At 41.1% G+C, this 25,977-nt stretch overlaps 2 protein-coding genes across 2 annotated transcripts in view; one reads left to right on the top strand and one right to left on the bottom strand.

Moving 5' to 3' along the window:
• Positions 1 to 2,994: 2,994 nt before the first annotated feature.
• LOC134676586 (uncharacterized) lies at positions 2,995 to 15,259 on the bottom strand. The gene is made up of 9 exons (XM_063534978.1): positions 15,164 to 15,259; positions 13,508 to 13,599; positions 11,915 to 12,053; positions 9,741 to 9,809; positions 8,737 to 8,847; positions 7,556 to 7,896; positions 6,958 to 7,097; positions 6,428 to 6,562; positions 2,995 to 4,674 (listed from the first exon to the last, which is right to left on the bottom strand). The coding sequence occupies exons 1-9, from the start codon at positions 15,169 to 15,171 to the stop codon at positions 4,546 to 4,548; spliced, it is 1,164 nt and encodes a 387-aa protein (XP_063391048.1). The 5' UTR covers positions 15,172 to 15,259; the 3' UTR covers positions 2,995 to 4,545.
• Positions 15,260 to 16,500: 1,241 nt separating this feature from the next.
• LOC134676585 (serine protease snake-like) overlaps positions 16,501 to 25,977 on the top strand; it is a 40,207-nt gene continuing 30,730 nt past the window's right edge. Inside the window, exon 1 of the mRNA XM_063534977.1 lies at positions 16,501 to 16,632. Coding sequence (XP_063391047.1) covers positions 16,575 to 16,632 — 58 coding nt within the window. The 5' untranslated portion in view covers positions 16,501 to 16,574. The remainder of the gene's footprint in view (positions 16,633 to 25,977) is intronic.

Raw genomic sequence — 25,977 nt, 5'->3', positions numbered from 1 at the left:
AAATGCAAAAAGAAAACGGTCACCCATCCAAGTACTGACCACGCCCGACGTTGCTTAACTTTGGTCAAAAATCACGTTTGCTGTATGGGAGCCCCACTTAAATCTTTATTTTATTCTGTTTTTAGTATTTGTTGTACAGAAATACATCATCTGTGAAAATTTCAACTGTCTAGCTATCACGGTTCGTGAGATACAGCCTGGTGACAGACAGACGGACAGACGGACGGACGGACGGACGGACGGACGGACGGACGGACGGACGGACAGCGAAGTCTTAGTAGTAGGGTCCCGTTTTACCCTTTGGGTTCGAACCCTAAAAAGTACATAGAGTGCTCACTCCATACATTAGTTTTGGTACCATAAATAAGAGTATTTTCATAGTCGACATCTAGCATCGAGTAGCGGAATTATCAGTACCGCTACTCGATACTAGATGTCTCTCGAGTGACCCACGAAAATTGTATTGAACAACAATTTACAACTAATATTAGAAGCAGAAAGAGTTGAAAATAGAGTTCCGGTTAATCCGTTTATAATATTAGCTGAAAATTGTTGAGCATTAGACTTTTCGGTCGCCGCTACATCTATTGTCAAGTAGCAGTACTGATAATTCCGCTACTCGATGCTAGATGTCGACTGTGAAAATACTAATATTTTTGGTACCAAAACTGATGTATGGAGTGAGCACTCTTGTCTATGCTAATGGCTACTCCGTCTGGTTATATCCTCTAAGTGCATGTGTATTGTTTCTTTGTAGAGTCAGGCTAATGAAGGTTGAACTTGAAAAAAATCCGCCATTCGACGCGAAAGCACAGAATAAATAATAGTACTAGGTACAGAAGACTCACTCTCTAACAAAACGCGTCTGTTACGATCAGCACAGATATTATGGCCGCTAGGTGGCGACAGCGCCACGCGCGGCTTATGGCTTTCCCCAAAATTGGGGTCGAACGGATGTACTTTTAGCTACCTGTAGCAAAGCGATGAAATCGCGGAGTGAGCCACGCCTGGCGAAAGGTACAGTGTAAAAATATGTGTGCATATAACTTACTCATAAATATGCCCTATAGTGCTTAATTCGCTGACATTAAGAGCGGGTCATATTTTTGAGTATGATATTGATGTGAGTACCCACATTTTTACACACGACTGTACATACTTACATGAGCGCTGGTGGCCTAGTGGTAAGAGCGTGCGACTTTCAATCCGAAGGTCGCGGGTTCAAACCCCGGCTCGTACCAATGAGTTTTTCGGAACTTATGTACGAGATACGAGTATCATTTGATATTTTACCATTCGCTTTTCGGTGATATTTATCAATCGCAACAAGGCCTAGTTACTGGGTTGGAAGGTCAGATGGCTGTCGCTTTCGTAAAAACTAGTGTCTATGCCAATTCTTGGGATTAGTTGCCAAGCGGACCCCAGGCTCTCATGAGCCGTGGCAAAAATGCGCAAATAACGCAAGAAGAACTGTAGCTAATGTAGCTATATAAAAATATATATAGGTATATCATTTATTTCAGAGAACAGGCTTCATAATATGGTTAGTAACTCTTAACTTATGGCTCCTCTACACGATGGGCCAGCGCTGGCTAGTCCAAGGGACGCATTTATGCGTTAGAGGGAGCAAGTGATATTGCTATCTCATTCTACCGCATAGCTGCGTCCCTTGAAGTGGCCGGCGCTGGCCCATCGTGTAGAGGAGCCATAAGAACTACCTGTTAGATTATTTGTAAAAGGAAAGGAGAGAAAAAGAAAAATATAAAATTCAATACAAATACAAAATACAAATGTCACAACAAACATCGTGAACAAACCGGACTTAATCCCAATAAGACCTAGTTTCCCCTCTGGGTTGGAAGGTCAGATGGCAGTCGCTTTCGTAAAAACTAGTGCCTACGTCAAATTATGGGATTAGTTGTCAAGCGGACCCCAGGCTCCTATGTGAGCCGTGGCAAAATGCCGGGATAACGCGAGGAAGAAGAGGAAGAAGAAGATAAAATTTAATAAATTAATAAAGTGAACTAGCTGTTCTACGCTATGGTAGTTACGAAATGCAATATTATGGCGGATTCCATCGAGCCTAATGGCCGCGATTAGGGCTTCCTTATACGTAACTATTGGGTTTTTACATTAAAATATGTACTTGCTTAACACATTCAACACCAAGAACCCGACTGTCGGGTACACTGTTCGTAGCGACTACGCGCTACATACGGCGAAACCGTGGCTACGCGCTACGAGCGTAACCCGTAGCACTTAGTGGTAATGAATGTGTTAATAATCTTTGACCCATGTCAAAGGTCACGGACTCACGGAGTCATCCTATCTGGATATATATATTCGATTCTTAGCGGCAATAGATACCCCTTTATAAGATATTAGATAACCCTTTTAAACGACATTGGGTGTCGCTGCATGCTCCTAAGTACCAGAACTGTAAATGTGACGTCCCACGGTAAAAGGTACCTTATGGCGGTTGGCGCTTACGCTTTTATTAACGCCGCTCCAATATTATTGCGGCACTATGCGACGTAAACGCCAGCCGCCATAAGGTACCTTTTACCATGGAACGTCACAAATAGTAATGTATTTTTATTAGGATAGGACTAGACTAGGATAAACTAACATGGATATAAGTAGATATTATACCGGGTGTGGCCTGTAACACGAGCAAATAATTAAAACATAGATTGTACTCCCCAAAAGGTGACACTTTTGTTCAACAACTTTTGAAAATTATGAAGTATTTATACTCCCTATTTTTCATACAAAATAAATATTATCTTCAATGGACGCCTCAAGCATAGGTAACGAAATTCGCAATACATTGCGTCTTAGAATAAACTTTAAAGTGTATTAAAAATAAAACCGCAAGTTATTTTAAAAAGTCGCTGAACAAATGTTGGTTAGTATGAGGAGTATACCTATATGTACCTACAACAACATAGAAAACATCCATAATAGAAACAAATAATAAAATACCTTTAGAAGTACTTTTAAATCATTTATTCTTAAAACATACATAGGTTTTGAGATTTAAAATAGCTAAAACTAATTTAATGAGCTATCCCAAGTTGGTTCTTGATCCAGTCGGTGAAATGCCACACGATGACGTAGACCAGGCCCCGTAGACAACATGCCAATCGCTAACGCTACGTAGCGAACGAACCGCAAATGTCACTGTCACACTAATATGGAAGAGTGATAGAGAAACACAAAGCAATTCGATGGCGAAGGGCAAGCGATTGTCACCTTGGCTAGCCCGCCAGAGTCATCCTGCCTCGATATAGCTAGGCCGTGCTGGAAGAAACTAGAGTAACTGTAGTAGGTAGAGAGGCAATAGAGAGTACTCTCTTCAGGCGGGTGTTATGCCTGGGGACCGAAGTCCACTGAGAGTTGGTCGGAAGTTATATATACAGGGTGCTTCTGTAACAGGAGCAATAAATTAAACTAAAGGCTGTACTCCTCAAACTGACCAACATTTGTTCAGCAACTTTAAAAAATTATGAATCCTTTAGTCTTCCTCTTTTTCATACAAAATAAATATTGCCTTCAATGTACGCTGACATCAGGGTGTTTGACGTTAGTTGTCATTGTCACGCTTTTAACATAACAAAATTTGCAATACATTGCGTCTTAGAATAAACTTTAAAGTGTAATAAAAATCAAAACATGAGTTATTTTCAAAAGTTGCTGAACAAATGTTGGTCAGTTTGAGGAGTACAGCCTACAGTTTAATTTATTGCTCCTGTTACAGAAAACACACTGTATAGCAACTGACTCTTAAAACTCCGTAAGCGCGATGTAGGTCTCTTACTAATTACGTTCTAGCTCCCTAACGCCATCTGTTAGATTATTATGGCACGACGTGGGCAGTGACAGCTAGAGGAGACGCCACAAAACTATAAGAGCCCACAACTATAGTTCGTTTTTTTAGCATTAGAAAGAACTTGGAAGAAGGTAAGCGATCTTGACATGTCTTTTAATTGAAAAACGCTTTTTAAAAATCAGTAACTATTACTTATGAAAGCAGAAGAATATAAATGATCGTATTAGATTCATAATTGTTACATATTAGCTGTAACTTATTTTTAAAATGTGTTTTTCAATTAAAAGGCACATCAAGATTGTTTACCTAATTTCTAATGCTAAAAAAACGGAACTATAGCGTCTCGCGAGCTTCTGTGTCTAGTCAACTCTATGACTGCAGTTCGGCGCAACGTTGGTGCAACTACGCAGCGACGCTATTTCCCTTAGCGCCACTTGTCTCACTCCGCGATTTCGTCGCTTTGCTACAGGTAGCTAAAAGTACATCCGTTCCACACCAATTTTGGGGTTTGCCATAAGCCGCGCGTGGCGCTGTCGCCACCTAGCGGCCATATCTGTGCTGATCGAACACGCGTTTTGTTAGAGAGTGAGTCTTCTGTACTTAGTACTATTATTTATTTTGCGGCGCAACTACGCAGCGACGCTTCCCGTAGCGCTAACTAATCGCCGACGCTCAAAAGACGCTAGTATGGGGCTCTAAAGGTGTAAATTAATTTAATGAGCTATCCCAAGCTGGTCCTTGATCCAGTCGGTGAAATGCCACACGTTGACGTATGTGGTCACAGAGTCATCCTGCTTCGATATGGCTAGGCCGTGCAGGATGTATAATGGAGTCGTCACGTGCTGAAATAAACGTTCATTTTAAGCTATTAAATGTCTTCTAACCTCTATAGGGGCCGGGTTGAGGGTCTGCCATCTTGTGGCCTGAATCGGAAACATAAACATATACGTTGACCAAAAAGAATAGATAGTATAGAGGGGTCCTGTCAATTTTGTAGTCACGGTACATTTACTGCCATCTATCGACACACGATTAAAACTTAAAATAAAATTGAAAATGTATAAATTAATCAAAATATGTTTACGGATAAACTATTTTAAATTTTTATTGTTCCACACTGACACATGTTCTTTCACTTATATGTGTTAAAATTGTTAAATATCAAACGGTGTCGCCAACGCCATCTAGCCGAGAATAGGCCAAAGGTATATGGCGCCATCTATTCGAGAATGACTTTTCCTTGACATCCGAGGCACGTTTTTTTCTTAGACTTTATTTATTTTATACGGAGTTACATATATCTTTGCTAATATAAAGGTGTAAATTAGTTTAATGAGCTATTCCAAGTTGGTTCTTGATCCAGTCGGTGAAATGCCACACATTAACGTAGGTGGTCACAGTGTCATCCTGCTTCGATATGGCTAGGCCGTGCAGGATGTATAATGGAGTTGTCACGTGCTGAAATAAACGTTCATGATAAGACGAAACAGGAGCTGAGTTTTAAATATTTTAGGTAAATATACCCGTCTCGCTAACGGAAGCGGCTCCTAAAACTAGAGTGCGATAAGGACAAGGCGAAAAATCCCGCGTAAAAATCTCAAAAATCGAGGTTTCGTACTCGACTGTTTCCTCCTCCAAAACTTAACCAATCATAACCAAACTTGGAAATCTAAATGATTATGAAATTATCTGTGTCGCACCGTTTTGCTTTTTTGGCTAATTGATATCAGTTTTGAATACTACGCCTCTCATTGCGGCATAGTCAATTAGGCCATTTTGGCCATTTTTAAAGGGCTCTAGCGCCTTAAAAAACAAAAATATCAAAAAAAGCAAAACGGTTCAACAAAGATATTGATAATATTAATCTGTGTTGAAAAAATCATTGCTCTAGCATCAAAACCCACGGAGGAAACAGTCGAGTACGTTTGTATGGAGAAATGACCACTCCTGTTGGCTCTTAAGATATTAAGTAAATGTCTTCTAAATAATCTCTATAGGGGCCGGGTTCGCCATCCGAGGGTCTGCCATCTTGTGGCCTGAATCGGAAACATAAACATATACATTGATACTTCTCGCTTAAATGGTCATATTATTTTTACCAAAACGCGGGCTAACGAGCTTGATTCTGAGTAGAATCACGAGCTCTTTAGCACAGAATAAGTAATAGTACCTATTATCATTCAGAACGGCCAGTCGCACCGCCCCGCCCCGAATCGCATTACCTCACCCCGCGACTGGCCGCGACATGAATCTGGCGGACTTCTGGCGTCCTCTCAGTAAAGCGACTTACCCACACATACACAATGAAGCGTGTACAGACATGCCGCGCACACATATAAGGGGCTGTCCATAAATTACGTCATCGATTTTTGACCCCCCCCCCTCTAAAATCATCCAAAAATCATGCTTCGAATAACCCCGTTTCCTCCTACGTCATGCTACCATCATCCGATGTCCAGACGTAATTTATGAATAGCCCCTAAGCGCAAATGATTTTTGTCATTCTGTCTTTAGCCTGCGTTTTGGTAAGAAAACGGAATGTATTGAGTTAGCATTAGCACTCTATTCTACTTTCTCTATGGTCGAAACCTATACCTGTTCTTTGCAGAAGAGGCCTGCAGACTTTTCCGGTTCATAGTCCTTGGGTGGGGCCACGGCACATGTCAGTGAGTCCGGTGGGGCCTCGTGGGCCTCCGTGCATGCTGTGCGTAGGGGTATTATAGTGTTTAACTGAAAAAGTAAATTTATATTAGGTTAGTTTCTACTTTAAAGGGCCCACTGATTAACAGTCCGTCCGGATGGTACCTGCCTGTCAGTTGCTCGGAACTGTCAACTTTTTGTTCTGACAGGCGTCCGGCAAGAGTCCGTCCGGCGGACTGTTAATCAGTGGGTCCCTTAAGGCATAGAGAAATAAGTTTTTGGCAAAAAGTTCATTTTTGGTACAAGCTTTTATCGCTGACTGTACTTTTCTTACGACAGACAACTAATACTCATCGAGAAACCCCTAATACAATTAGGTTGCCTTGTTTCATCACAGAGTTCCTATGGCCACCTCCTGTCTCCATCATCAGATCAGCTCAAAATCAAATTCAAAATCTTCATCTTGGTCATCTTAGGACACTTACACGAATGTCCTTGTCAGAGGTGGTGATGCAGGGGGCCGCATGCGATGGTGGGGCCAGAGGCAGACAGGCAGGGGAGGCCCAGGCCGGTGTCGACTCTAATGAGCGGAGCTTCAAGATGGCTATGTTGTTGGTCTCTTGGCCTGGAACATAACATAATAACATAACATTAATACTAAATTTGAAAAAATACAGTCTACCAATTATATAAGGAGGATGGCAGATGAACAGGGTGCCTAGCCAAAGTGACAATCGCTTGCACTACAACTATTACGCTTTGTGTCTCTCTGTACCACTCTTCCATATTAGTGCGCCAGTGACAGATACGTTTCGTTTGTTACGTAGCGTAAACGGCTGGCATATTGGCTACGCACCCAGTTGTTGTGGAGAAGTTTCTTCAGCGCCACGCGCGGCATATGGCTAGCCACCAAAATTGGTGTGGGACGGATGTACTTGTTGCGACGCGACGTGAGAATGAGAAAAAGAGGCCGCTACTTTGTCTAGATCCTGACCTGACCCTCGGCAGACAGACCCTGGACGCAAAAAGCCAGGGTCAGGGTCAGGAGCACCATTAGCTGAAATGTTTTCTCAAAATCCTGACCTGCTTTATATCCACTATGTACAGTAAGTTTGCCGACAGCAGCCCGCTGGCCTCCCTTCACGAAAGCTACGTCCAGACCCTCGGCAGACAGACCCTGGACGCAAGAGGCCAGGGTCAGGGTCAGGAGCACCATTAGCTGAAATGTTTTCTCAAAATCCTGACCTGCTTTATATCCACTATGTACAGTAAGTTTGCCGACAGAAGCTCGCTGTCCTCCCTTCACGAAAGCTACGTCCAGATCCTCGGCAGACAGACCCTGGACGCAAGAGGCCAGGGTCAGGAGCGCCATGGTGTCTTCGTGCACGAATGAGGCGGCGCAGAGCGGAGTGAGGGAGTTCTTTCTGAAAACAAAAATGAAGTCTAAATATTGTTACTCTCTGGTTTCCTAGGATAGCAGTGCCTTCACATAGCAGCCGTCTCCATACAAAATATTTAGCCCTGCCGTACCTATTATTTTGTATGGGGACGGGCGCTGAATGACGGAAATTGACTGGTTAACTCTGGGGTAGTGAATGGTGCATGTGGCCATAAGCTACACTGACTTGACAGGAATTGTATGGAATGGTTGATTTTCCGAGAAAAATTATGCCGATTTTCGTTTCGCCGACAACGATTCGCAGACGGGTTCTTTGGAAGAGTAACGATTGGCAGAATCTCATTACACATAATAGTCGTCGTCATCATAAAGTTACATTTACAAATAAATCACTCTGCAAAACGATGTTCGGCGAATCGTTGTCTGCGAATCGATAATGTGCTAAAAATGTATCGGAGAATCATTAGGTACCCAATAGTAACGAGCTGAAGAAGGAGATGATGATCATGATGAGAGCTACTTATTACTTTTACACCCACGCTCGCCAGGGTAGGGCCCTTGTAGCATGGCGCGGGAGACGAAGCGCCGCTTGCGGGGCTTGGCATCTTGATATTGTTTATGGTAATAAATAGCTAGGTGAGGAATACGTACAGGCCTACTTACTAGGAATAGTTGAATAAAGACACACGTATACCTACATCTAGTTGTAAACAGTTTTCTGTACCTATGGAAGTACATAACTGATGTAAACCATGTAAATTTAAACCATCATTATTTTTAAGTCTTTGTTTTATATGAATCTAACCATGAAATACGTGTTTTTAAATCAATTATGTTTATGTTTATTGATGAAAAATGTACGTACTTGTAAACCCAGGCCCGCCACGGGAATTCTCCTTGCAGCACAGCGCGGGGGGCGGAGCGCCGCTTGCGGGGCTTGCCGTCTGGGTTGTTTATGCCGCACGCGTCACTCAATCTGCGTATAAACGTATTTATAGCTTCAAAACTTCAAACTTCAAAAATTTATTGTAGGTAATACACAAAAACATTTTCAGGGGTGCTAAGATTATATACAATTTGACAAAGTGTAGACCTCAGCTAAGAAATACATTATATGGTTGCTCTGGTTCCTACACTAGGCTTCGCCTGTCTCGTAGGTAACCCAGACTCAAGTGAGTTTATACAATTGAAACTTAATTGAAACTTATAGCCTTACAGGTATATAATGTACAGATTTATCAATTAACATAGTACCGTAAAGCCACCCACTGACCATAATCTTCTAATCAAGGTGACGGTACATATATCGTCATCTATAGTCTGTATCTTTAGGTATTTAAAAAACCGGGCAAGTGCGAGTCGGACTCGCTCACGAAGGTTTCCGTAGCATATGCAAAAAAAAAAAAAACGGTCACCCATCCAAGTACTGACCACTCCCGACGTTGCTTAACTTTGGTCAAAAATCACGTTTGTTGTATGGGAGCCCCATTTAAATCTTTATTCTATTCTGTTTTTATTATTTGTTGTTATAGCGGCAACAGAAATACATCATCTGTGAAAATTTCAGCAGTCTAGCTATCACGGTTCGTGAGATACAGCCTGGTGACAGACGGACGGACGGACGGACGGACGGACGGACGGACGGACAGCGAAGTCTTAGTTATAGGGTCCCGTTTTACCCTTTGGGTACGGAACCCTAAAAAGAGTAAACAAAATCTACCCTCAAATGGCTTCTTAATCTAGTTGAGGGTACTTAGATGAAAACATTACATGATCAAATATGTATGTAGGTTAGTAGCACGTACGGTTTTACTTAACAATAGACAAAGGATTAGCCGTCGGGGCCTACTACAAATCGACAGACTATACCTATAGTTGACGAGGTCTTGTTGTTGGACGCAGCATATCTGGGTGGTGGCGCATGATGAATCTTTTAATCTGAAAATTAAGAAAAAAACAAGTTAAAATTATATCTAAGGCCAGATCTGCGAAATCGACCCCACACTCGCGTTTGCGGCTTCGCGCCGCTATTTGCGCACGAGTGTGGAGCGGGCTGGACATTGAGACAAATGACGGACAGCTAGACGGATTGAAATGGCGATAATACGAGTTTTTAACCCGAGTAAATATGTCCTTAAACTACGTCTAAAAGAGAGGTATGGGCACTGTGAATGTCATGTGCACGGAAGAAGTGGAAAACAACAAAACAAATTCTTCTAGACTGCAAACAGGTAATGTATACCGTAAAACGGGGTGAGTAGGTTTCGCGGGGAGAGTTGGGTTATGAATGGGGAGAGAAGGTTTGAGAAGGGGGTGAGAAGGGATTTTAAGGCTACTGCTACAAAAATAATGTATTCCAATTTAAAATGGGGCTATAGTAATACGCATAATAAAAAAAATCGATCGAACAATCTTCCAAAATCACCTTTGTATGAAAAACCCTCTCACCCCAAATACGAGGCACTACGGGGTGAGGTGGGTTTTCCTCTTTATCGTCAAAGTTATGAAATGGAACTACCCAAAATAAAATACAAACTAAAATACAAACGTCCGAACCACTTATTATACCTATACACCATTCAGTTTTCACATTTAAAAATAAATTTTATCGAGGTTTGAAAGTCAAATTTCACCCAACTCGCCCCATTTTACGGTACAGGAGCAAATACCTAGGGACTCCGTGCACACTGAAGGAGGCAGTTATTAGCAACCTGAAAAGATTGCTAGGCTTCATAGAGATGGGGTGGCTAGAGTAGCACTACCTCGTTTCACGCAAAATAGGCACAATGATCGATTAGGGGAAAATGCCCAGAAGCACTAACTAATTGTGAATGTCATCTCCATCTGTCCAATTCTTTTTCGTGTATCGCGTCTCACATTTTGCTTAGTGAGAAAGTGAGAGTCAATGACATTGGACAAAGAAATTAGACAGATGGAATACCAGTAATACCACCCTTAGATCTTATAGACCGACCGCTGAAATGAGTCCTCGCCTGCGGGGTACGGGGGCGACGGGGAAGGCGCGGGCGGCAAGCGTACGGCGCTCGCACCTTCCCCGCCACCCGTAGGGTCTCCCCTAATATATCGACGCGCATTCGGCAAAAGCCGATAGGAAAAAGCTTTATGTCCGCGCAATAAGAGCGAAAACGTCGTCGTTTGGCTCGGCTCGCGACGGCCGACGACGCCGGACGCGTCGACCGGTTTTTCGCTCTTATTGCGCGGACATAAAGCTTTTTCCTATCGGCTTTTGCCGAATGCGCGTCGATATATTAGGGGAGACCCTTAGGGTAACATTTCCATTTTATATTCCACTCCAATATTCCATTTCCAACGACAGCTGCACTACTGTCAATTTTACTATGGAAATTGACAATGACAGCGAAGCGTTCAGTACCGGTACTGCAGCTCCGGTTACGCTACGTCTTACGTAGGCGAACAACGCGCGAACGCGGCGAAAGCAGCGCGGCGAAAGCGGCCGCCGCCGCGCCGCGCCGCGCCGCGCCGCCTGACATTCGCGTGCAAATCGCGCCGCACCGCGTTCGCAACGAGATCGCTTACGTAGGACACTTCTATGGGCATCAAAGGATTGATTTCGCCGCGCCGCGCCGCGCCGCGTTAGCGCGTTGTTCGCCTACGTAAGACGTAGCGTTAGAAATGGAATGTTACCATTAGTCGTCCTGCCCCGTCGCCCCCGTACCGCGCAGGCGAGGACTCATTTAAGCGGTCAGTCTATAGATGCTAATTATATTACGTATTGCAGTTCCTGTCCTCCTTTAATCCTGCTGTCTTGTATGAGGGAGTGGTTGCAGAAGTAGCACTCCTGGGCCTCGGCCGGAGCCCTAAGATCAACACAGGACACGCTCGAGACCTAGGTCTAGCTTAGACCTAGATGCTATACGTACTGCAGTTCCACGTGACCTTTAATCCTGCTGTCTTGTATGAGGGAGTGGTTACAGAAGTAGCACTCCCGGGCCTCGGCCGGAGCCCTAAGGTCACAGGACACGCTTGAGACCTAGCTCTAGCTTAGACCTAGATATACGTACTGCAGTTCCACGTGTCCTCCTTTAATCCTGCTGTCCTGTATGAGGGAGTGGTTACAGAAGTAGCACTCCTGACAGCCGCGGCCGGAGCCTTCCAGGTCGTTGCAGCCCGGGAGCCCCACTTTGCTGTCATCTTCATCTTCTGAAAACGATACATAGTATAATAATAATTTTTGGCTAAAAAAACATTTGTGGTACAGGCTTTTATCTACTAAAAATTCTAAAAATAAAAATTTGTATTATCACTGATGAGTTTCTACCGCCTGTCTTATAGTAGCTATACCGGGTGTGGCCTGTAATATGAGCAAAAAATTAAACTGTAGGCTGTGCTCCTCATACTGACCAACATTTGTTCAGTGACTTTTAAAAATAACTTGTGGTTTGATTTTTAATACACTTTAAATTCTATTCTAAGACGCAATGTATTGCGAATTTTGTTATGTTTAAGGCGTGACAAGCAACGTCAATCACAAGGATATGGCGTGGCGATGGTGTCCATTGAAGATAATATTTATTTTGTATGAAAAATAGGGAGTCTAAATACTTCGTAATTTTTAAAAGTTGTTGAACAAAGGCGTCACCGGTTGAGGAGTACAATCTATGTTTTAATTATTTGCTCGTGTTATAGGCCACACCCGGTATATAAGCTCTATATAAAGCTCGATGGTATATAAGCTCGATGGTACCATAATATTGCATTGTCATCCGACTTACGCTACGTCTTACGTAGGCGAACAACGCGCGAACGCGGCGCGGCGCGGCGCGGCGCGGCGCGGCGAAATCAATCCTTTGATGCCCATAGAAGTGTCCTACGTAAGCGATCTCGTTGCGAACGCGGTGCGGCGCGATTTGCACGCGAATGTCAGGCGGCGCGGCGCGGCGCGGCGCGGCGGCGGCCGCTTTCGCCGCGCCGCGCCGCGCCGCGTTCGCGCGTTGTTCGCCTACGTAAGACGTAGCGTTACACCTCGAACTTTTTAAACGTCAAACTTCTGAAATTATGACGTATAAATAACACTTGCACTGCGTGGGCTATCAAAATCGCTGCAGACTTTTCTTGGTCTAACTCTAGACAGTTGTTAATCTGAGTCTGTTCGAAAAAAAAGCCGTGGAATATTTAATTACACAAACGGGTCTACCGCGATATAATTTCATTGTTGTTTCGTTGTTGTTGTCCGTGACCACAGCTGGTGCAACTCAGCTGAAACGTCGGAATTAAAGGTAAAAACAATGAAATTATATCGCGGTAGACCCGTTTGTGTAATTAAATATGTGTAAAAACGCGAGAGTTTAAAGTGTTATATTGCAAGCCGTGGAATGTATTGGGGCCCTCTCTTCTCTTCTCTTTTCGCACAGACTAATTTTATTAAATCAAAAATCAAATCAAATCAAAATATACTTTATTCATGTAGGCCTAGCAACAAGCTCTTATGAATCGTAATTAATCTTAATCTAATTATCAGAGCAATTTATTGATGTTAATATTATTCCATATAAAATTGGATTATTATACATGTCAAATTTAACACTAAGAATTTCACAAAAGGATCGTCAAACATAAAAAAAAAATTGTATAAAAAAATTATTAGGATAACTCACCTGATATTCCGAAGATCTCTTTAATGATCTCATCCAGCGACGGTTCAGTGATAGCCACAGCATACTGGACCACCGCCAACAGTGCCAAGACCCTGCAAGTTAGGAGATATTGGTCACACGCAGAAAAAACCGGACAAGTGCGGATCGGACCTGCCCACCGAGGGTTCCGTACTTTTAGGGTTCCGTACCTCAAAAGGAAAAAACGGAACACTTATAGGATCACTCGTGCGTCTGTCTGTCTGTCCGTCTGTCACAGCCTATTTTCTCGGAAACTACTGGACCAATTAAGTTGAAGTTTATTATGTTACTCGCTGCTACGGAACCCTTCATGGGCTAGTCCGACTCGCACTTGGCCGCTTTTTTTTAACTATCGCGGTAACAATGTTAAGATGGAATGAATAAACAAAACAACACGGATGACGGGCTACGACAGATGTATTTATTCTTTATGAACTTGAGAACATTAAAGACAGTTACATAGACACATAGAGGTCTAACATAATATCTAATATACCTTTTTGTTATCATTCCAACATATTAAATAATTATAGTACATTACAATGCCCTCGTGCTATAAAAAACCGGGCAAGTACGAAGGGTTCCGTACCATAAAGCCAAAAAAAAAATGGAAAAAAATGCAAAAAGAAAACGGTCACCCATCCAAGTACTGACCACGCCCGACGTTGCTTAACTTTGGTCAAAAATCACGTTTGCTGTATGGGAGCCCCACTTAAATCTTTATTTTATTCTGTTTTTAGTATTTGTTGTTATAGCGGCAACAGAAATACATCATCTGTGAAAATTTCAACTGTCTAGCTATTACGGTTCGTGAGATACAGCCTGGTGACAGACGGACGGACGGACGGACAGCGAAGTCTTAGTAATAGGGTCCCGTTTTACCCTTTGGGTACGGAACCCTAAAAACCTCGCAACACTCAAGATTCATATTTTAGAAGCACTCGTTCGTTATTCATTTTTGGATCCTACGCTTGTCGGGTAATTTGTAAGACAAATAATACACAGCATACATTAAGATAATAAAATTTGTTATTTCCCTAACAATTAAGTTTATACAGGTTTTTCCTTATAATAGTTACTAGCGACGCGCCCGGCTTAGTACGGGTTAACAAATTATACACCTAAACCTTCCTCAAGATAGGTGAAAACCGCATGAAAATCCGTTCAGTAGTTTTTAGGGTTCCGTACCCAAAGGGTGTAACGGGACCCTATTACTAAGACTCTGCTGTCCGTCCGTCCGTCTGTCACCAGGCTGTATCTCACGAACCGTGATAGCTAGACAGTTGAAATTTTCACAGATGATGTATTTCTGTTGCCGCTATAACAACAAATACTAAAAACAGAATAAAATAAAGATTTAAGTGGGGCTCCCATACAACAAACGTGATTTTTGACCGAAGTTAAGCAACGTCGGGCGGGGTCAGTACTTGGATGGGTGACCGTTTTTTTTTGCCTTTTTTGCATTATGGTACGGAACCCTTCGTGCGCGAGTCCGACTCGCACTTGCCCGATTTTTGGGTTTATCGCGAATAAACACACAAACAGACAGACGCGGCGGGTGACTTTGTTTTATAAGGTGTAGTGATAGTAATAATTTAGGTTATGTTAAATTACTTTTAACTAAACAATTCTCTTTACCTGATCATTTTTCACAATTAAAATATAATAACAAAATGAAATACACTAATAATGTCCACTCTTGGCCATCTCAGACTTCTTACTCTTAGAATTGAAGCTAAAATAACAAAATCGTTGTTTTGTTTTCCCTATATAACACAAAATTATCTTAATACACTTGTAAAAACTTATACCAATCGTATTGCTTTATAAATAAGGTTTGTTTAAGGTTAACTGATAGTTTTTGCATGTAAAAGTCTAATTGGTTATATTTCTGGTTTGAGACTTGTTCGCGTCGCTGCCAACTTAATGCAAAAGTGGAAACTTTATTTAAGCTATTTTAAACCTTATTTTAAAGGTTTAAGGTAGAATTTCGAACAGGGTTTTAGGCTGACATTATATATACATATTGATAAGTGCAAGAGATGAGCAGCTGGTCATTTAAGTACCCGGTTTAACCGACTCCGGATATATATGGATGGTTAATGAGTTAAAATAAATCATGGATAAAACTATAATCTTTAGGTATTTAAATGAATGTAAACAAAATCTACCCTCAAATGGCTCGTTAAGCCAGTTGAGGGTAGATGAAAACATTACACGATCAAATAATGTAGGTTGAAGTCAGGTCGTTCAGTGAATGATCCAGGCGGTTTTGTAATTGGTCGGTTAACCAACAAATGTTATAACTACCCGAAAATGTACAAAACATTTTCGGGTAGTTCTTTGTGATACAGACTGTAGAGATAGGCCAAATACGGATCTTGCACACAGGCGAATACGAAATATACGAATATTCGCCCGAATGTTTGGTTCATTAAACCTAAGATTATGTATACCATGTTTTACAAATAAAGCATTCTGATTCTAATTATGATTCTGATTCTTAAATTGATAAATAGAAGTGATGGAGTAGAAATAAAACCGGACAAGTGCGAGTCGGACTCGCCCACCGAGGGTTCCATAGTTTTAAGTATTTGTTGTTTTTTTTTGTTGTTACCTATAGCGGCAACAGAAATACATCATCTGTGAAAATTTCAACTGTCTAGCTATCACGGTTTGTGAGATACAGCCTGGTGACAGACGGACGGACGGACAGTGGAGTCTTAGTAATAGGGTCCCGTTTTACCCTTTGGGTACGGAACCCTAAAAATCTAAAGATACGGAACCCTAAAGCCCCCTCCACACTCGTGCGCGAATCGCGGCGCGAAGCCGCGAACGCAAGTGTGGCGTCGATGTTCGCAGACAGCGAAATCGACTCCACACTCACGTTCGCGGCTTCGCCCGCGATTCACGCGCATAGTCTGGAGCGGGCTTAAGATCAGGAAAACATATTATAATCTACTGATACATATTAAGATCTGTAATATCTGTGTCCTGTCTTGAGGTCAGTCGCACAAGACCCTGCGTGCGCGCAACTAGTCTCGTTAACATGTTTGTTTTATACCTCGTGTGTGTGTGTTTGTGTGTGAGGCATGGATTAACACAAGGTATGCTTTGGAATAATTAGGTAAAGAATTAAATATACAGGGTGTTAGTGACCATCGGGCTTTAAATCCAGGGCTCGATTCTACTCGCTAAACTTTTATTATGGCACCTGTAGAGTATGTTTAGTTTGTCTATGACTTTTATGTTTTTGTGTCTATGATTGAACAGAAGAATAAAGATTCATTCTTAGACCAAACTAGATATGGTTGTTGTTTATTTCAAATAATACTTATTACATGGCGCAGTCAAGTATGGCTACAGGATATCATTTACCTTCCAAGTTATCCCTGGTGGGGAACCTAAGTGAGAACTTTAGAAAATTCAAGCAATCATTCAATATATACTTGAATGCCGCGGGTCTTTCCGAAGTGACAGAGGCAAGAAAAATCTCACTTCTGCTAAATCTAATTGGTGAGGAGGCTCTTGCCGTCTACAACACACTAGATGTAAAGTCGGAAAATGTAAAAACTCTCGAAGATACATTAAAGGTATTTGAAACATATTGCAATCCCAAGAAGAACATACTTCATTCTAGGTACCTTTTTTATAATAGAAATCAGAAAGCAGGAGAATCGTTTGACAATTATTTGACTGACGTAAAACAATTATGCAATGATTGTGATTTCAAAAATAAAGATGAAATTCTAAGGGACCGTCTTGTATTAGGTTCGAGTGACACGGATTGTCAAAAAAAGTTGATAAAGAAAGGAGACCCACCCCTGGACGATGTGGTGTCATCGCTCAGAATCTCTGAGATCACGAATGCACACGTCAAAGATATAACTGACAACAAACCCGATGTTAATGCGGTCACAGTGCCTAAGAGCACCCAGAAGACCTGTTCGAACTGTGGATACCATCATATCTACGGTCAATGTCCGGCGTATAATAAGACGTGTGTCAACTGTAAGCGGAGACATCATTTCGCTAAAATGTGTCGTTCCAATAAAGTCACATCAAATGAGGTAAACCTGCAAGATGATTCTGATTACTATGTAGAGTCTGTTACATCAGACATGTCTGTTGACTCGTTAGCGTGGTTCCAAAAAGTAACACTGCCTGGAAACAATCCGGTGCAATTCAAACTCGACCCAGGAGCTGATGTGAATATATTACCGGTACACATCTATGAAAAGGTCATATCTTCACACCCTGTTCCCCTCAAGAAAACAATGTCGACACTCGAGAGCTGGAATGGCTACAAAACGCAAGTCAAAGGATTAACAACATTCAACATAGAAGTAAATGGCAAGATGTACTCCGAAACATTTTGCATCGCGGGAAAAGAGGACGCCACACCGATTCTATCTCGAGATACGTGTGTTCGTTTAAATTTAGTAAAAAGAGTTTCATCTATCGAAGCTAGAGATGATAGAAAACAGCAATTAATTCGTGAAAATGAGGACTTGTTTGTAGGTTTGGGTAAGTTTGATAATCCTTACGAAATCAAATTAAAAGCTGATGCTATACCTACATCCAAATCTCCATACAGAGTTCCTCTAAAAATAAGGCCTAAATTAAAAGAAGAGTTGGAAAGACTTGAGGGTCTCGGCATAATAAGCAAAGTCACGGAACCCTCGGAATGGGTTAACAGGTTAGTGGTGATTGAAAAACCTGATAAGTCTATTAGAGTGTGCCTAGACCCGAAAGATCTTAACAACGCGATAGTAAAAGATTATTGTTATATTCCTACTATTGAAGACTTATCTGCGAAAATTAAGAATGCTAAATACTTTTCTGTATTAGACTTGAAAGACGCCTTTTGGCACATTGCTTTGACTGAGACTTCCTCAAAATATTGCACATTTTCCACAATGTTTGGAACATATAAATTTAGGTCGTTTCTCAAAAAGTTGGCACCGCCAGGTTAACGTTAACGTTTTTCAAAAATTTTGCATTTTCGCATTTTTTTTTATTGGGATCGTTAAAAGGCAACTTTAACTATTAGAAAATGTGGAAGGGAAGCAATTTCTTCAATTAGTTTAGGAGATATAGGCGTTTGAAATTCAGGTTAATGATATCAAGGACAGGTGAAAGATATTTTGTCTCCAGGTTATCGATAGTAGAAGCAGGTTATCGAGAAATAAGTACAAATTCCAATGAAAATATTGACAGGTTATCGAGAGGCGTCATTAACCTGTGTCCGTTGCCGTTAACCTGGTTTCTTGTCATCGTTCACCTGTAATGAGTGTCATCCACCTGTCCACCACATCATTTTCAATTCCTTCTAAAAATAATCGAAAAATGTGTCATCTTCTGTAAAAAGGGACCTTATTGTCCACCACGATGATTAAAATTTTGGATTCTGACCCACCTCACCTTCGATTCGATTCCCAATTTAACAACAAGTTTCTGTGAATAAGTAAACATTCAATCTTACTGTCTATTCACCCTGGCAGTACCTAGTGGAACTCAGGTTTGGTGCAACATAGGCACATGCAGTTTTGGTCATCCAACTCGTCTTGGTGAGCACTTGGGAGAGCAGAACTCAAGATAGAGCTGATGCTGGACCATCGCAGTACCTAGTGGAACTCAGGTTTGATGCAACATAGACACACGCTGTTTTGGTCATTCGACACGTCTTCATGAGGACTTGGGAGGGCAGTACCCAAGATAGAGCTGATGCTGAACCCTCGCAGTACCTAGTGGAACTCAGGTTTGGTGCAACATAGACACACGCTGTTTTGGTCATTCGACACGTCTTGATGAGGACTTGGGAGGGCAGTACCCAAGATACAGCTGATGCTGAACCCTCGCAGCACCTAGTGGAACTCAGGTTTGGTGCAACATAGACACACGCTGTTTTGGTCATTCGACACGTTTTGATGAGGACTTGGGAGGGCAGTACCCAAGATCGAGCTGATGCTGAACCCTCGCAGCACCTAGTGGAACTCAGGTTTGGTGCAACATAGACACACGCTGTTTTGGTCATCCAACACGTCTTGATGAGCACTTGGAAGAGCAGTACCCAAGATAGAGCTGATGCTGAACCCTCGCAGTAACTAGTGGAACTCAGGTTTGGTGCAACATAGACACACGCTGTTTTGGTCATTCGACACGTTTTGATGAGGACTTGGGAGGGCAGTACCCAAGATAGAGCTGATGCTGAACCCTCCCCAGCAAACATTTTTGGTCGATATTCCGAAAAAGGCACCTATTTTAGGTCGCACAATTTAGGAGACCAAAATGAGGCACGTCGAATCGACGTCGTGGGCACGTGCCGGCGACATAAATGGGGAAAAAACGCACGTGCCGGCGACGTATTTATTGACGGTAAATTAGTGATTACAACCATTAGGTCAACACTAGGTCATGTTTCCGATGTGGATTCGACGTCGCCACGACGTGCCGCGTAGTGAAAATGTACTAATTTGGTATTCTTTACCACCTTTAGACGTGATGGCGACATATTTTTATCCATATAATTACTCTGCGAGGCAATATTTAGATGAGACGCGATGAAGAGAAAAAGAGACACAAACATTTTACGCTTATACCGGGTGTGGCCTGTAATATGAGCAAAAAATTAAACTGTAGGCTGTACTCCTCATACTGACCAACATTTGTTCAGCGACTTTTAAAAATTACTTGTGGTTTGATTTTTAATACAGTTTAAAGTTTATTCTAAGACGCAATGTATTGCGAATTTTGTTATGTTTAAGGCGTGACAAGCAACGTCAATCACACTGATATGGCGTGGCGATGGCGTCCATTGAAAATAATATTTATTTTGTATGAAAAATAGGGAGTCTAAATACTTCATAATTTTTAAAAGTTGTAGAACAAAAGTGTCACCGTTTGAGGTGTACAATCTATGTTTTAATTATTTGCTCGTGTTACAGGCCACACCCGGTATATTCTTTTCACTCAGAAACAAAATGTCTAACAAGAAAACAACTTTAAGTTGTGCAATGATAATGGCGGCCACTAAGTCATGTAAAATAATTTAGGCCGATTACGCTGATGAAGAACGATGAAATCTAGTGCACAGAAAATTTTTTCGTGCAGTATGTTAGGTTTACATACAAAACTATCGATGGGCTTTTGAAATATTTAAGTTTTCAACATTTTATAAAATCAAAATGCATATATTTGCTTGTAATTGAGTGTTGTAATTGAATATTTGTGTGTGTGAGTGTATTGACTTGATCAAAAATATTGTTTTATTTTGAATATTAGCACAATGAAGTACCGTGCGATGGCACCATTCAAGATATAACAACTTAAGTTATGCAATTTCATATTTAGCATCTCGTTATAATGAAAGAAAATGGCGGCACAACCTTATGGTATTGATAGTACTTTACAAGTGATTTTAACTATATGGTCGCAATTTGGTATCTATTTTAAGTAACATTTACCTAAAATTAGTAGCTAAATCGACATAAAATCGACGACCTAAAGGTCTCCGTATAAGAAATAATTACGTCGCAAATACACCTAAAATGTCTTATTAGTACATTTGACCTATTGGTCAGACTTTGCAGTTAATTTTACCTAATATTTCGACTTATTTTCAACCATTAAGTCCCTGACTTCATGGTCCCCGTATAAGAAATAATTACGTCGCATATACACCTAAAATGCCTTATTAGTACATTTGACCTATTGGTCAGGGTTCGAAGTTAATATTACCTAATATTTCGACAGATTTTCAACCATAAAGTCCCTGACTTCATGGTCTCCGTATAAGAAATAATTACGTCGCATATACACCTAAAAGGCCTTATTAGTATATTTGACCTATTGGTCAGGGTACGAAGTTAATTTTACCTAGTAATAGGACTTATTTTCAACCATTAAGTCCGTGACTTCATAGTCCCCGTATAAGTAATAATTACGTCGCAAATACACCTAAAATACCTTATTAGTAGATTTGACCTATTGGTCAGGGTTTAAGGTTAATTTTACCTAATATTTTGCCTTATTTTCAACCCCTAAGTCCCTGACTTCATGGTGTATTTATGAAGTGAAATTTACGTTTTATTATCCCTATATTTTGACTTGGAAGTAAAAGTGTACAATACGTAAAATAATTGGTGACTTAGGACGTCATTTTCACTTAAATTGGAAAAATCTTCTTCGAGCCTAGGAAAAAATACTTAAAATGTTTGCTGGGTCGCAGCACCTAGTGGAACTCAGGTTTGGTGCAACATAGACACATGCTGTTTTGGTCATCCAACACGTCTTGATGAGCACTTGGAAGAGCAGTACCCAAGATAGAGCTGATGCTGAACCCTCGCAGCACCTAGTGGAACTCAGGTTTGGTGCAACATAGACACACACTGTTTTGGTCATCCAACACGTCTTGATGAGCACTTGAGAGAGCAGTACCCCAGATAGAGCTGATGCTGAACCCTCGCAGTACCTAGTGGAACTCAGTTTTGGTGCAACATAGACACACGCTGTTCTGGTCATTCGACACGTCTTGATGAGGACTTGGGAGGGCAGTACCCAAGATACAGCTGATGCTGAACCCTCGCAGTACCTAGTGGAACTCAGGTTTGGTGCAACATAGACACACGCTGTTTTGGTCATCCAACACGTCTTGATGAACACTTGGAAAAGTGGTTACTAAGATAGAGCTGATGCTGAACCCTCGCAGTACCTAGTGGAACTCAGGTTTGGTGCAACATAGAAACACGCTGTTTTGGTCATTCGACACGTCTTGATGAGCACTTGGGAAAGCAGTACCCAAGATAGAGCTGATGCTGAACCCTTGCAGTACCTACTGGAACTCAGGTTTGATGCAACATAGACACATGCTGTTTTGGTCATTCGACACGTCTTGATGAGCACTTGGGAGCGCAGTACCCAAGATAGAGCTGATGTTGAACCCTCGCAGTACCTAGTGGAACTCAGGTTTGGTGCAAGGTCAGGTCAGGTTAGGTCCGGGTTCAGGTTCAGATAAGAGCCGGGATCCAGGTCCAGGTCCGACTCCGGGTTTGAGTCTAGGTCCGGGTCCGAGTCACAGTCCGGGTCCGAGTCCGGGCCCGAGTCTGGGTCCGGGTCCCAGCCCCAGTCCCAATCCAAGTCAAAATCTAAATCGCCAAACGTGTACTATGCATCGTTGAAGAGTTCTGTTCTAATCATCATCAGCAGTTCCACTTCATCAAATGCGACAGTTTTTAATGAAAATGCTTGATTTTCTGATGTAAATCCAAAAGTCACTATACGCATGCCTTTAAGGTTTGAGGAGTTCCCTCGATTCCTCATGGATCTCATCATCAGAACTCGAGATTGACAAAAATGCAGCTTATAAACTTATCTTGCTTAACAAACATAACGAAGAGGACAAATCGCCAAACGTGAACTATGCATCGTTGAAGAGTTCCGTTCTGATCTTCATCAGCAGTTCCACTTCATCCAATGTCACTTTTGTGAATGTATATGCTTGATTTGTAAATAAAAACACAAAAATCACTATATGTATGCCTTTAAGATTTGAGGAGTTCCCTCGATTCCTCATGGATCCCATCATCAGAACTCGAGATTGACAAAAATGCAGCTTATAAACTTATCTTGCTTAACAAACATAACGAAGAGGACAAATCGCCAAACGTGAACTATGCGTCGTTGAAGAGTTTCGTTCTGATCTTCATCAGCAGTTCCACTTCATCCAATGTCACTTTTGTGAATGTATATGCTTGATTTGTAAATAAAAACACAAAAATCACTATATGTATGCCTTTAAGATTTGAGGAGTTCCCTCGATTCTTCATAGATCCCATCATCAGAACTGGGTTTTGACAAGAACGGGACTAATCTGCATATACTTATACTTTTTACAAAACATTTTAATATATGTCTAAAACTAAAAACCCTCATAAGGTACCTAGTCCCGTGGGACGTCACAAATCTAGTTTGAGTATATGTAACGTGGATTTTAAATAATTATCGATCACCTGTCATATGGCAGGTGAAGGACGCTTCGTTCACCTGCCATTGCATCATTCACCTGACTTTTTTGGACAGGTTAACGAGACTTAAGACAAAAGTACAAAAATTTCAATAATATGCAGTTTTAACAGACAGGATAGTTTTTATTCCTAAATTAACACACAAAAGCGATATAACCGCTATATAATTATATAGTTACGAGTATTAGTTGTGGTATCAGTGACATTAACCTGCCGCAAAATCTCATCCACCTGGCAGTTTTAGCCAGGTGGACGATATGCAGGTGATGGGGAAAATGGCAGTTATATCGCGAATACACAAAATGTATTAGCTTGATGAACTCCATACTTAGGCATATAAAACTAAACTATTGTTTACGTTACATATCTTGATAGTAATGCGATAGGTTACATAATTAGCAAGATATCGACTCCAGGATAAAGAGTACTTACCCATTACAAACTCCAATTTCCGATACTTTGTCGTTTGTGTTTTATTTGCGAAGCACAATAACCACGTCTTCGTCCTACCAGGTGATAGCTGATGAGTGACGGCTTCAGCTCGTGCGGAGTGAGACGGGAAAGGTGCGGTGGGGGTTATACAATCGTCGTGAATGTGACGCGCCAGGTGACTGTTAAGAATTGCCTTGGACAAACTTTGAAGCCGAATAACTTAAAATATAAGTATAATATTGTTATGCGATAGTAATACTTTAAAACTTAAGGATATATGTTAATAAAATACGGTAATGCCGTTAAATTAAGTTAATATTTTGTGTGGTTTTCATAGCTCGGAACATCAGTACCTCGCGTTGGGACACGGCAGGTTAACGGATAAACGTAGTTACAATATTTTTTTTTGTAATCAATATTTATTAAATTTTTTTCAAAGTTTTAGGCCTCTGTGTAAAAAGTCTCTCTAAATATGTATTAATTTTTTATATATAAAAATAGTACATAACGAAAAAAAAGTTCTAACATAAACCTATTTACAGGTGGCGGTGCCAACTTTTTGAGAAACGACCTTTAATCGTCTGCCTTTTGGCATTGTATTAGCGTCAGAAGTGTTTCAGAAACGGTTATCTGACATTTTTAGCTCAATTGATGGTGTTGTAAACTATATTGATGATGTGCTATGTTTTTCAGAAACTGAGGAAGAAATGCATAACATCTTATCTAAAGTGTTCGAAAAGGCAAGGGAATGTAATGTTCGATTCAACAAAAAGAAGTTTCAATACATGATTGGACAAGTTAAATATTTAGGGCAAATATTTGAAAATGGTACAGTCCGACCCGATGACGACGCGATTAAGGCTATAACAAATTTTGACAGACCCAATGACAAGTCTGACTTACAACGACTTTTAGGTCTAATCAACTATTTACGACCATATATCCCCAATCTGGCTTCACTTACTAGCCCATTGAGAGATCTACTAAAGAAAAACACGATATTTGACTGGCAAAAAATTCATACCGATGCCTTTGAGCGAATTAAGACTATCTTATCGACGAATCCCGTTCTGCAGACTTTTATTGAATATATCTAAGCATATAACAAAACGCAATGCATGACAGTGACAGCTAATGTCACTTGATACATAATTGTAATATTGCTATCTCTCTCTTCCCTTTTCCTAATGGCCGTCCTGCCGAATACTGTAGTTGTGCGCGATTTAATTGTATTGATTAATATTAAGCAAATCCTGACATGCAAACAGTGTATTTATTATTGAAATAAACGCCCTGCATTTGTACAACATAAAGTGCGGTTTATTTCCAACAAATTCCTTCAGACCAGCCCAAGTGTGCAGTCACCAATCTCCACGCCGATGCTGCGCTGGTCCACCGCGACCTTATCAATAGGTTATGGGCCCAGCACGCTTCCACTGCGACCTTATCAATAACTTTTGATCCCAGTAAAGAGATCGTGATTCAGACTGACTCGAGCAAGACAGGCATCGGTTGTGTACTTTTGCAGGATAATAAACCCGTTTATTATGCCTTAAAATCCTTAACAGAGACTGAAATAAATTATGGTCAGATAGAGAAAGAATTTCTTGCTGTATTATTCTCTTGTAAGAAGTTTCACTCATTTATTTATGGCCAAAAAGTTCTTATGTTGACAGATCATCTACCGCTGATTTCCATAATGAAAAAAGACTTACATGACATTCCGTCAACTCGCCTGCAGAGAATAAAATTAAAATTAAGTAAATACGACTTAACCATGAAGCATGTACCAGGTACACAAATGCACATTGCAGATGCATTAAGTCGAGCCTGCTCCACGGCTAGTCAAGACTGTGATAGTGATCTCAATGTAGTAATTCACAGTGTTAACGTTTCAGATGCAATATTATCTCAATTGAGACAAGAAATAAAAGTAGATCCTGTAGCATCAAAATTGATTGATTTTTTCAAAAAAGGATGGCCAACTTCTGTATC

The sequence above is a fragment of the Cydia fagiglandana genome, chromosome 24 (assembly GCF_963556715.1).
Source record: "Cydia fagiglandana chromosome 24, ilCydFagi1.1, whole genome shotgun sequence".
Classification (NCBI taxonomy): domain Eukaryota; kingdom Metazoa; phylum Arthropoda; class Insecta; order Lepidoptera; family Tortricidae; genus Cydia; species Cydia fagiglandana.
Note: the sequence above shows the minus strand (reverse complement) of the source record. Positions and strands in the feature narration are given on the sequence as shown.

Excerpts from the sequence above, each read along its gene's own strand:
- LOC134676586 (XM_063534978.1), bottom strand. Across the intron at positions 9,810-11,914 it reads GGAGGACACGTGGAACTGCA|ATTAAAAGATTCATCATGCG; the intron begins GTACGTATATCT and ends CTTAATTTTCAG. Across the intron at positions 7,098-7,555 it reads ACATAGTGGATATAAAGCAG|GCCAAGAGACCAACAACATA; the intron begins GTCAGGATTTTG and ends GTTATGTTCCAG.